The 13,120-nt window shown below is 39.9% G+C and overlaps 1 protein-coding gene across 1 annotated transcript in view; it reads right to left on the reverse strand.

Annotated features, from left to right (window-relative positions):
* Positions 1-6,043: 6,043 nt before the first annotated feature.
* Positions 6,044-13,120, reverse strand: part of MORC4 (MORC family CW-type zinc finger 4) — a 68,058-nt gene continuing 60,981 nt past the window's right edge. The window contains exons 15-17 of the mRNA XM_052663573.1: positions 7,188-7,881; positions 6,602-6,885; positions 6,044-6,295 (exon numbers count right to left, since the gene is read on the reverse strand). Of these exons, the coding sequence (XP_052519533.1) occupies positions 6,142-6,295; positions 6,602-6,885; positions 7,188-7,881 (1,132 nt within the window). The 3' untranslated portion in view covers positions 6,044-6,141. The remainder of the gene's footprint in view (positions 6,296-6,601; positions 6,886-7,187; positions 7,882-13,120) is intronic.

A 13,120-nucleotide genomic window follows, 5' to 3' on the forward strand; every position in this document is an offset into this window, starting at 1 on the left:
CTCAGACAGTAAAGAATCTGTCTGCAGTGCAAGGAGATGCAGGTTCAATCCCTGGATCAGAAAGATCCCCTGGAGAAGGGAATGACTACCCACTCCAGTATTCTTGACTGGGAAATCCCATGGAGAGAGGAATCTGGTGGGCTACAGGCACACAGAGTTGGACACGACTGAGCGACTAATACTTTGTCATCAAGTACAAGTTACTCTTTTGGGGAAATTCCACTTGACTTAGCTTGAGCTCACCCCTAGCTTTCCTGAGCATACTTCCATGCTTCACTCATAACATAGTACTACAGAAAGAAGTTTTAATACATAGTACAGAACTCTGAAACATATTCTACCTGGAGATTACCTGTAGGAACCAGGAGCCTACCAATTAAGCCTCTGTCTCTAAACTGTCACCCCGGATTATTTGCAATCAGCGGACTTGGGTAAGCAAAATCTTCCTCCCTGGGGCCACAAAGTCTCTGACCTGGTCCTCTGGAAGGTCCCCATTTGTTCATCCAACAAGCATGTACATACAATTGTCTCTCTGTATCTGTTGGGGATTGGTTCCAGGATCCCCATCAGATACCAAAATCTGAGGATGCTCAAGTTCATTATATAAATTGGTGTTTAATTTGCATAAAAACTATACATAGGCTTCCCTACATTTTAAATCATCTCTAGATTACTTATAACTAATTCAATGTAAATGCTATGCAAATAGTTGTAAATACAATGTAAATGTTATATACCTAAATGAGGCAGATTCAAGTTTTGCTTTTTGGAACTTGCTGGATTAAAAATTTTTTTTTCCATCTGTGGTTGGTTGAATTTGTGGATGCAGAACTCAGGATTTGGTGGGCCAATTGTACTTGCACTGACTTTCTAACATGTTCTGGAAACTTACCAGCATACCTCAGAGATATTTCACACTCGATTCTAGATCATTACAATAAAGCAAATATCTCAATAAAGAGAGTCACAGGGATTTTTTGGTTTCCAAGGGCATGTTGAAGTTATGTTTATACTATATTGTAGCATATTTATGTACAATAGCATTATGTCTAACAAAACCATGTACATGCCTTAATTAAAAATATTTTATTGATAAGAAATGCTAACCATCATCTGAGCCTTCAGTGAGTAACAGCAAAGATTATTGATCACAGATCACCATAACAAATATAATAGTGAAAAAGTTAGAAATATCATGAGAATTGCCAAAATGTAAAACAGAGACATGTGAGCAAATGCTGTTGGAAGAATGACACTGATAGACTTACTCCACACAGGGTTGCTACAAACCTTCAATTTGTTAAAAAAAAAACAACAAAAAACCCAAAGAGAACAAACCAAAACACAAACAAACAAAAAACCCACGCAATATCTGCAAGGTGCAATAAAATGAGGTATGACTGCATTTCCTTGAGGTGTGTTGTCTGTCCTTTGAAAAAGGATAGCTCCTCTTCCCTAGAAATAAACTATCACTGCTCTTGGAAAAAGTGAGAAAATTCCTCAGAATTTTTTTTTTTTCCTTTTGAGTTCTCATTGTCAAGATCTGGTCTCTATAAACTTCTTGTGATTATATTCTATAATTCTCAGTATTTTAAAATTGAAATCTAGGGAGCCTCCTTGTGATAATATTCAAATACTTGTTATAAAGAACACCCGTATTCCCTTTCTCCTGGTAACCTTTCTAATTATTCTAAGATCAGCTAAGGAGAAACACTAAGCCACTCCAGCTCACAGTGTTTGCCTCCCATAACCTGCAGAAATTACTTAGTCTTTCATTTTCAGAGTTTAAGGCCCAGGATTATCTACCTCACCCATATTGCATTTTTCTACCCCCTCCTATAAACGAGGCACTGTTTCAGGTTCTTGAAGGAGATGGAGATAGGAGCAAAACGCACATTCCATCATTAACTCATTCATGAACAACTATTGGTTATCTACTCTATACCAGGTATCATTGGCAAAAACAGGCATGGTCCCTCCCCTCATGGAATTTATTAGTGAGAGGCAGACAGAAACTGGAGAAAGAAATGGCAACCCACTCCAGTACTTTGCCTGGAAAATACCATGGAGAGAGGAGCCTTGTAGGCTATATATAGCCCATGGGGTCGCGAAGAGTCGGACACGACTGAGTGACATCACTTCACTTCAGACAGAAACTGTGTTGTGTTCTCCACTGTAAATCACACATCAGGCATTACTGGGTAGTAGGTATCCAATAAATATTTGTTAAATAAATGAAATCAAACAGCCAAATCTATAACAGCAAATTGTGAGAAGTGTTATGGATTAAACAAAACCAGACACGTGACAGAATTGGGTAGACAGAGAAAAATGGCTGCAGGGGAAAGCCTGTCTGAGAAAGCTGACATTTATATAAAGGCCTGAAGGATGAGAAATAGTCAACCATGCCAGGACTAGAGATATGAGCATTCAGAGAGGAAATAGTCTGGGGAAAGGCTCTACTGAAGCAAGAGCATGAACTATTTCTGGGGGAAGACCACCATGAGCGAGAGGAAAAGTGAGATAGGATGGATGAAGAGTTGGAAGACACTAAGTAGAAGCAGCAGGCAGGGGTCTTCATTGGACATTGTAAGGAGTGAGAATTTTATTCTAAGTGCAATGAGGAAGGGCTTTAAACAGGGAGCCATGTATTCTGACTTGTATTTTTTTTTTTAATCACTCTGGTTGCAGTGTAAGACAATTGTGGGAACAAAAAATGGAAGCAAGGAACCAGTTAGGAGCTGCAGGCGCTAGTGGTAAAGAACCTGCCTGCTAATGCAAGAGATGTTAAGAGACATGGGTTCGATCCCTGGGTCGGGAAGATCCCCTGGAGGAGGGCATGGCAACCCACTTGCTTAGAGGATGCCATGGACAGAGGAGCCTGGTGGGCTATAGTCCATAGGATTGCAGAGAGTCGGACAGGACTGAAGTGACTAAGCAGAACAGCACATGGAAGACGACAGTAGTTTGGACTAAGCAGATGTAGTAAATATGAGTGGAGTCAAGATATACTTTGAAGACAGAATTGACAGACTTTCTGACAGACTGGATGTGTAGGACTAAAGGAGGAAAATTAAGGATAACTTCCAGGTTTCTAGCTTAAGCAACTGAGTGGGTGGAGGTGCCATTTTCTAAAATGAGTAAAATTGGGGGAAGGAACAGTCCCAGAGTGTGTGTGTCACTGTTTAACAGTTTTATTTGAAATGTCTGTGAGACCTGGAAGTGCAAATGTCAAGTAGGCAGTTGACTTTATTAAATGTGGAGCTCTCTAATGGGAAACCTAGGACAAGGTCACTTGCGATAAGAGCCTAAGTGACAACCAACTTCTATGTTCAAAGGAAATTCTTATCTGGCTAGGTTAATCAGAGGAATTTCCAGGAAAGAAGGTGATATTAGAGCCAAAAGAAAGATGATGAAGGAAAATAATCCAGGCAAAAGGAATAGAATGGCAAAGATGGAACAGAAGAAAAATCTCAAGGCAGGTTCAGAAACTGAAAGAGTTCAGCTTGGATGGAACATGGTTTCTGTTTGGAATGTGAGAAGAATCTACTGAGCTTGGTTGAAGTCAGAAGGGAATTTGCATTGCACTCGGTGCACAACTGAAAGCACTCACTAGAACAAGTTGTTGAGCAGAGGCCTAACTCGATGAGGGCATTAAAAGCAATTTAGTGACAGGGAGGCCAGATATGAATCTAGTTCAACAGTTAGGAAGGCATGAGGTAGTAAGGACCTAATTGTTGACTGTGGAAATGAAAAATTAAAGGGCAAATGTGAGAGATTTTTATAAGAATTATATTAACCTGACAGGATAGCCAGGAGAAGGCAAACAATTTTTCTTTTTTTTTTTTTTTTGCCTCCACAGTACATCATAATCTCTGATAAGGCTGGGTGACACTGTTCAAGATCTCCACTGCCTCATTTAACTTTGGTTAAAGGGACTTTGTGCTGGTATGGTTTCATTGTAAATGGGCAACAGAGGGGTAGCTCTATTGTAGAGACTGAACTTACAGAGCTAACTGTTGTTGGAAGGAGCAGTTTGGGGTTGAGACCACAGATTAGCACACGGTCTGAGAGTAAGCACAAGTAGAGTTGAATGTTTCCACCCTTTTCATTCTAAAGCCCAACTGCCTGTACTCTTTCATATTCTGCCCCACTGCTGACCCCGCCCCACCCCACACGCATGCACGCCACATTCTCTCTCAGGCTGAATCTTCAATGCTCTGAATCTTCCCCTATACCACTCTCCCCTCATATTGTCCCTCTCTGTGCAAAGTCCCACTGTTTCACAGCCCTCATCTGAAGAGCAAGTATCCCTGAGAGAGTGGCTGAAAGTACCACCTGCCTTCCCTCAGTACATTAGACAACCGGGGCCTTTCATATCATAGTCTGACATAAGAATTCATCATTTGGCAGCAAGAGCAGCAGTGAGGTAAGGGAAGAGGGCAGGGCTATCATTAAGCACCCATTCTATGGGTGAAGTGCACCTCTAGCCTCCTCTTACTTCCTTGCAGTCCCACAAGTATCTATGATGGCTCTCCTGAATTTCAAAAAAGTTCAAATAAGTTTGGGAGAGTCTTGTGAAATAACTGCAGAGGAGAAATAAAATGAACATCCAAAACCTCCTTCAGGACTAGCTAATCCTTTGCAACTGCTTGATCCCACCTCTCTATAATTTCTTCATTATTTCCTATTTTTCACTGCTTGTATATTTTTACGTGTTCATTGGTCAATGTCTTTTGAAGACTACCTTTAACTCTTTGGAGAGTATGCACTATACCAATACAATAAAGAAAAGAATAAATACAATGTCTACTTTACAGGAGTATGTTTCACTATTTCTGATAATATGAGATCTATCCTTCACTCAGCAGTGCCCTGAAGAGTAGGTAGGAGGTGGATTCTGAGGGATATCAAATAGACGTCACTGTTCTAAAATACCTCCCCACTTAACCTTAGAGCCCACAGTCGTGGTGATATGTGTTTTAAAAATTGGAGCCTTGAAGATTTCTTTTTCAAGAACTCCTTATTAAAATGCAAACGTCACAGAGGAGGGTGGGTAGATAGGTCATGATTTAACCTTGAAAGTTACTCAGTAATGCCTGACTCTTTGCAACCCCATGGACTATACAGTCTGTGGAATTCTCCAGGCCAGAATACTGGAGTAGGTAGCCTTTCCCTTCTCCAGGGGATCTGTCCAACCCAGGGGTCGAACTCAGGTCTCCTGCATTGCAGACAGATTCTTTACCAGCTGAGCCACAAAGGATTTAACCTTATTTCCCTTATATTAACCCATCACTCCTACAAGTCACATTTTTTACATTCCAGCTTTTTCCATGCTTTCTTTCATGTTATTTTTCCAGAGGTAATACTAAATACAACATAAATTATAAGTATAAAAATTACCTTATATTTTCACACAGTCTCTCACTTGATATCTAAATCCAAGCCTATTCATTTAAAAAATGATTTATTTTTTTCCAATTTAAGAAGAATAACAGGTTTATCGTAGAAAATTTGAAAAAGGTAGGAAGACAGGAAAAAGAAACAAGTGTCAACCACAGTCCTACCATGTAAAGAACAGCCATTGTTAACAGTGCTGTCATGCCTATTCTTTCAGCAAAACTTACTAAGGCCCCATTTCCGATATGATGCCTTCCTTGCCCTTCCTTCTCCAGAACTTCTCTATCATGTTTGTTCCGCTCATTTGTACAAGTCTGATAACCTGGTGTGGGTTTTGTGTTTCCAACTAGAATGTTAGGTCCTTGAAGGCTGAAACTATGAGTTATACTTCTTCACTCATCCTCAAACACCTGGTACATTGGACCCAATATTTGCTGACTGATTTAAGTTAAATGAATACAAATCATATCAGAAAGAATATGAAATAGGCCAAGTATCTGAGTCATTAAAGCTTTCTGATCACCTGGTTTGGTGATGACTGCTTTTCTGTTCCTGGAACTCTTGAAGTCTATTAAGCCTCTTTTTCTACACCAAGACTGTGCAAAGAGCAGGCTGATTAAGAGCCAGGATTACTCAAAGATTCTCCTTGTGAGGCATAAGGATGAGAGAGAGAGAGACAGCAAGCGAGAGAGGGAGGGAGGAAAGGAGGGGGTAGAGAAGGGGATATAGAGTATCTGGTGCTCAATCCAGTATGTGATTTGCCTCCAGCACTGTATACAGGATCCCATCCACTTGTTCTGAGTCAAACCCGATCTCACGAAGCTCCAAGTGAGGGAGGACAGAAGTAAGGAGATAGCTGACGTGGATACGCAGCCGCGTAAGCTTTGCCAAAGCCCTGTATGATGGAGTGAGGGACAGAAGAGATGACATGAGGTCATTAGCCAACAGAACAAAATGAAGCTCCTTCAAAATGGGCCTACATTTCTCAACAATTACGTTTCCATTAGCTAGAAAGAAAGAAGAAAGCACAATGCCACCAAGCACTGGGAGATTGGCTGCAGCTCTCTAAGTGACTGCTCAATCCTTGGTGGCCTAGGAATTAATTAAGGCTTCTTCTCTTATCTATGATCAGTAACTGGGGGTCCTACGGGAGGCTTCCCATTAGCACTCACAAGCTGATAACTAAACCCTAGTAATTAACCTTTCTAGGTCATCTCCCTCTGGGGTCCGGTAGGAGACCTGAGCCTTCTGCAGCACTTCCAGGTGTATCTCTGTCTCCTTCAGTTTCTCTTTTAGTTCCTGCTTCTCCTCTTTGGTTCTTTCCAGCTCAGCTTTCAGAATCTGGAATTCAGCTTGGCGATAGCCCATGTGTTTCTTGCTCCAATACAAGCCTTCCGTCTCCTGGGTACTATAGGTTACCAATTCATGTTGGACTTTCTTGAATTTGGAATGCCAATGATTCCTCTCCTGTTCCAGCTCCTCCACCTGCAGTCCAAGAAACAGAAATTCAATGACCCCACATTCCACTGAAAGCTAAAGAGTGGCCCCAGGTTTCCTGAACGTATTCACCCTGTGATTCCCCTAAACGTTTATGGACCTTTTCTTCTGTTTATGGACCTTTTCAAATCCCAAATATGGGAGGGAAGCCCATTAGGGTTCACTTGATCTGAGATGTACCATAGAATCATTCAATGGCTTACTGTTTACATATGAGATCATCAGTTCTATCTCTCTGGTCCCTTGGTTACAATAGCCTCTCATTCCCAGTAGTAAGATGTCACCCTAACCTTTTGCTGGAACATATTCCTTTCCGCCAAAACACGTTCCAATTTTTCTGCGGTTCTCTTCAGTTCTTCTAGTTCTCTTTGGTTCTTCATCTTTGGTATATTACGACCGCTGCTCTCCTCATAGCCTCTTCCTTTCTCTGCAATAGCTGCAGCAGGAGCTGGAGCAGAGGCCACAGAAGAATAAGGCACCGGATTCAAGGATTCAGCTGCTTTTCTTCTCTCAGCAAGCTCCTCTCTGTTAAAAGGGATCAGCTGAATGGGAGCTCCTGAATCTCTAATACCTTTTGCAACACCGACAACAGCTACAAAAGGTCCCTTGCTCACTTCTTCCTTGTTTACATGTGTGTTGCCTCTGTTAGAATCTTCTGCCACCAATCGGGGCATTTGATCTTCTAACTCTTCAGGGAGCAAGGAACCCTGGTGTTGGTCCTGGGCCCCCGAATACAGAACTGAGGCCTCCCTACTCTGACTGGTACTCTTGATTGCTTCTGGGTACTCTGGGGAAAGGTACGGTGGTGTGCTTCTCTCAGAGCTGGTCTTCTCACGGCTGTTCTCCCCTTCTGGGTTGGCAACTGCTGCCTCCACTCTCCTGTAAGGGCCAGGCATGGAATAATCTAGAGGAGGTGTTGTCATCTCATTCTGGAGCCTTCTTCGTTTCTCCACAGGTTCCTCACCTAGGATCCATTTGTACTTACTGCAAGAAGAAGAGGAAATTCAATTTTAAGCCATCACAAAGAAGCTAAGTATATTCTTATTCTATGGAGGATATGATATATCTTATCCTATGGACACAGATATTCATCTTCAAATTTCCTACATTACAACCGACTCTAGCTGTTATTCACAGATCATTTCATGTTAGCAATACATTTTTACCCCCAAACCCCAACCCCTTCACTCATGCAATTTGCTGAGATAGTGATGTGTCTGTCTTAAGAGAGCGGAGAAATGGAGAGGTATGAAGAAAGTCAGCATCTGAATATAGCAGGACTAGGCTGACCTTGGTAAAATTTCAGAAAATAGGATTGAAACTAGCCTGACTTAGAAGTTTCCGAAAGGCAAGTGAAGGAAGAAAACCAAAAAAGTACACATGCAAAATCCCCTAACAAGAGAATGGAAAAAAGGTCATAAAAAGCCTCGTGGAGTCAGTGGAGGAGACTGAGCCAGCTTGTTAATTTTAAAGTGTCACAAAAACCTTCCAGTATCAAAGACTTATGAACATTTTTATATTGCAATGGGACACCACACAGTGCCTTTGCCAGCCAACTGGATTGTGGCTATTGCCCATCATCCACTTGTAAAAGTTAATTAAAGTACAGGGCCCTAGTCAGAAACAAAGAAACCGAATCAGCTAGTTCAAGTCATTCCCCACTTAGGGCTAAAGAATTCCCTCTGTCCGGGCAAACAGGCACTTCCTCAATTCTTCAGGGAAATTTAGGACAGTGACTCAAATCACCTTCCATTTCTGGCTGCCATATACAATAATGGTTGAAGGAACTAATAACAACAACAAGAAAAACAGATGCCACCAAAATCTATAGGCAATTTTATATCAAGCAGGAGGATGGGATAACTATCCTTCTCTCTCTCCAGAAAAATCAAGAAATTTCAAGGTAAAAATTAACTTTCAAGTTTTCAATGAGAAAGAGCCAGGCATGTTATTGGCCACCATAGCTCAAGGCTGCCCGTGTTTCTCTGCCAATTTCAGAGAACATCTGTAAAACATCTCAAACCTTAGCTTCTTAGAATGCCCTAAATGTTCTTCAAAACTTGTGTTTGCCCAGAAATAAAACTGGTCTGTCATCTCAAGAGGGCTTCCCTGGTGGCTCAGATGGTAAAGAATCCACCTGCAGTGCAGGAGACCCAACTTCAATCCCTGGGTTGGGAAGATCCCCTGGAGAAAGGAATGGCTACACATTTCAGTATTCTTGACTGGAGAATTCCATGGACATAAGAGCCTGGTGGGCTACAGTCATCTTAATAAGATCTTGTTGTATCAGCCTTAAGGGGAAAACAAAAGGCCTTAGGGACTATGTAAGAACAAATGCATTCATCTTTAAACATGTGTAGGGCCACTGTAGATGGTCCATTTAGCTGCAGCACTGAGGATGATAGAACAAGAAGCTTGCAGGTATGATGGAAGCATATATGATACCAGATAGCAACCACAAAGTTTTACAAAAGGCAATTAACGTCAAAGTATTCTTTTCATTTTCCTACTTCAAAAGTTCTGTCTTTAGTTATCCTCTTTTCTTGCTACACTTCTTTTCTTTGGTAATCTCATACGATCTTTTGGCTCTAACTTCTAGAAGATAACTTCTAAGTGGTGTTCCCAGCCCAGAATCTCCAGTTCTGAATTTCTGACTGCCTGTTACACACTTTTTTTTTTTTTTCTGGAGGTCCCACTGGTATCTCATTCAGTATGTATAAAACTGACCTCTCTCTTTCACCTTCAAACCTGCTCCCTCTACTAAGTTTCCTATTTGTGTTACGACATCAACAAACTCTCAGTAATTTTATATGGTTCTACCACTATCAATACTCAAGTTCAAGCTCTCATTACCTTTCCTGCGCTATTGCAATGGCTTTTCCAGTCTCCCCTTGTCACACCTCCAGATCACCCACTGCCAAGTTAATCTTCCAAAGGCATTGCTCCAATCATGTTACCTCCCTAATTGCAATCTTTAGGTATAATTCCCCACAACATAACGTTCAAATGTCTTGGCTTGGTATTCAAGCTTTTCCATTCCAAAACACAGGGAACATTTACTGAGCACTTACTCTGTGCCAGTTTGGTGAGTCAATGTGTATGAGGAGATACTTTTATCTTCATTTTAAAAAGACAATGCTCAGGCCTAGAGAGGTTAAATAACTTTCTGAAAGTCATGTAGCTAGTAAGTGACAGAACTGGGACTTAATTTGGCCCTAGCTTTCTCTCTTACTACTTCCCTTCAAAGACACCAGCCAAACAGAATGCCCCACGATTTCTCAGGCTGCTTCTTTTGATTGGAACACACTTCTCAACACAAGACAATTCAAATGCCACTTTTGAATTCCCATAGCACTTTAGCACTCTCAGTATAATAAATATAATACAATACAATAAATATATATTGCTTTCTACTGTGTATGTGTACTGCAGGTTTCCCACTAAAGTATAAACTCCTTAACAGAAGGTAGCTTAACTAACTGTGCTGCATGGGGATGAGGGAACAAAACTTTGCAAATAAGAGGCGATCCAAAAGGAACTATGATGTTAATGAGAGACAGTGAATGGGTTTTACTTATTGGCTCTGTAAATACTTCTGATTCTTCCCACTAGGAATCAACTCTTATTCTAGATCTGAATTCACTGGTTTAGTAAAGATTAATTCAGGGTTTACATACCAGGGATTATTTTCCAACTACATAGTTTCTTCTCATTTTGTTTCTTTCTGTCATATTTCTCCATTGGTTGCCTGCAGAGAAGCCAGCTGATGTTTTGATAGGGACTGCACTGAATCTGTAGCTCAGTTTGGAGAGTACTGCTATCTTAACAACACTAAGTCTGCTGACCCACAAATATGAAATTCGTTTTCATTTTAGGCTTTCTTATTCTCATGTAAAAGACGCTTACTCCTTGGAAGAAAAGTTATGACCACCTAGACAGCATATTAAAAAGCAGAGACATTACTTTGCCAACAAAGGTCCGTCTAGTCAAGGCTATGGTTTTTCCAGTAGTCATGTATGGATGTGAGAGTTGGACTATAAAAAAAGCTGAGCAACAAATTGATGCTTTTGGACTGTGGTGTTGGAGAAGACTCTTGAGAGTCCCTTGGACTGCAAGGAGATTAAAACCATTCCATCCTGAAAGAAATCAGTCCTGAATATTCACTGGAAGAACTGATGTTCACTGACTTGATGGACGTGAATCTGAGCGAGCTCCGGGAGCTGATGATGGACAGGGAAGCCTGGCATGCTGCAGTCCATGGGGTCGCAAAGAGTCAGACACAACTGAGCAACTGAACTGAATTCTCACTTAACAATATTTTGTAGTTTTCAGTGTAAAGTCTAGCTTGTACTTCCATTAAATTTGTTAATCCTCTATTTTTGAGGCTACTATAAATGAAGCTAGTATAAAACTTCTCCTCCTGCTGGGAGAGATTGAAGGCAGGAGGAGAAGGGGCCAACAGAGGATGAGATGGTTGAATGGTATCACCAACTCGATGAATATGAGCTTGGGTAAGCTCTGGGAGTTGGTGATGGACAGGGAAGCCTGGAATGCTGCAGTCCATGGGGTGGCAAAGAGTCGGCCATGACTGAGTGACTGAACTGAACTATAAATGGAATTGCTTTGTTAAATGTTTTTTCTTAATTTTTGCTGTTCTTTTCAAAGATCCAACCTTTGGTTTCACTGATTTTTCTATTGTTTTTCTATTCTCCATTTCATTTTCATTCTGATATTTCCTTCTTTCTGCTTGATTTGGGGTTAGCTTGCTCTCATATCTTTAGTTTCTTAAGATGGAAGTTTAGGTTAACAATTTGAGATACTTCTTCAATTTTAATATAAGGATTTACAGATATAATTTCCCCTCTGAATACTTCTTCAGCTTCAAGTTGTAATTTTTTGTATATTTTATTTTCATCTTAAGGTATTTTCTAATTTTCCTTGTGACTTCTTCTTTTACTCATTTTTAAAATTTTGGAGCATGGTATTTAATTTCTACATATTTGTGAATTTCCCAAATTTCCCTCTGTTGCTGATTTCTAATTTAATTGCTATGGTTGCAGAATATCCTTTATATGATATCAACCCTTTAAAATTTGTTGAGGCTTGTTTTATGGTCTAACATCTGGTCTATTCTGGAGAATATTCCATGGGCACTTGAGAATAATATTTACTATGCTGTTTGGGGGTGAATTGTTCTGCATGTATCTGTCAGGTCCAGTTGGCTTATAGCATTCTTCAACCCTTCTATTTTGATCTTTTACCCATTATTGAAAGTGGCATACTGAAGTTTCCAACTGTTACTGTTAAACTGCCTATTTCTCCCTTCAGTTCTGTCTACTTTTGCTTCATGCATTTTTGGGGCTCTGTTGTTAGGTCCGTATATGGGTATAATTTTTGTATCTTCCTAATGGACTTTATCAATATGAAATGTCCCTCTTTATATCTGGTAACATTTTCTGTTTAAAGTCTATTAGTTTGTCTGATATTAGTACAGCCACTCTTGTTCTCTATAGTTGCTGTATATACGGTATGTCTCTTTTCATCTTTTAACTTTCAACCTATTTGTATCTCTGAACATAAAATATATAGATATTATATTTGTGTATGTGAAGAAATCCAATTGGATAATCTCCAGCTTTTGATTGGATTGTTTAATCTTATCACATTTAATGTTATTATTGATATGTTAGAATTGATGTCCATTATTTGGTTTTCTGCTCTCTCTATATATATGTCATGGTTTCCTTCTTCCTTTACTGTTCCTCTTTTCATGTTATGTGGGTATTTTCTAGTTTAACATTTACAAATCTAATAATACATTACTATAATTATTACTTTATGTAATGTTATGTCTTTTGAGGAAGCTAAGAGAAGAAAGTAGAGCAAGGACATATTTATAGTTTGTTAAATCAACCTTATCTTTCCATTTTAAATTTTAATTTCTTACTATGGATGTGAGTTACCATCTGGTATTATTTCCTCACTCCAATACAGCTTTGCTCCCACCCACTTCTTTTATGCTATTATTGGCAAATATTTTATATCTGTAGATAATCCCAACAATAAAATTATATATATCTATGAAATTATATACATATATATATTGTTTATGCAATTATTCTTTTAATCAGTTAAGAACAGAAAGAGGAAGAAACATGCCACTGTATTTGGATGTGAGAGTTGAACTATAAAGAAAGCTGAGCACCGAAGAATTGATGCTTTT

Source organism: Budorcas taxicolor, chromosome X (genome assembly GCF_023091745.1).
Source record: "Budorcas taxicolor isolate Tak-1 chromosome X, Takin1.1, whole genome shotgun sequence".
Lineage (NCBI taxonomy): Eukaryota > Metazoa > Chordata > Mammalia > Artiodactyla > Bovidae > Budorcas > Budorcas taxicolor.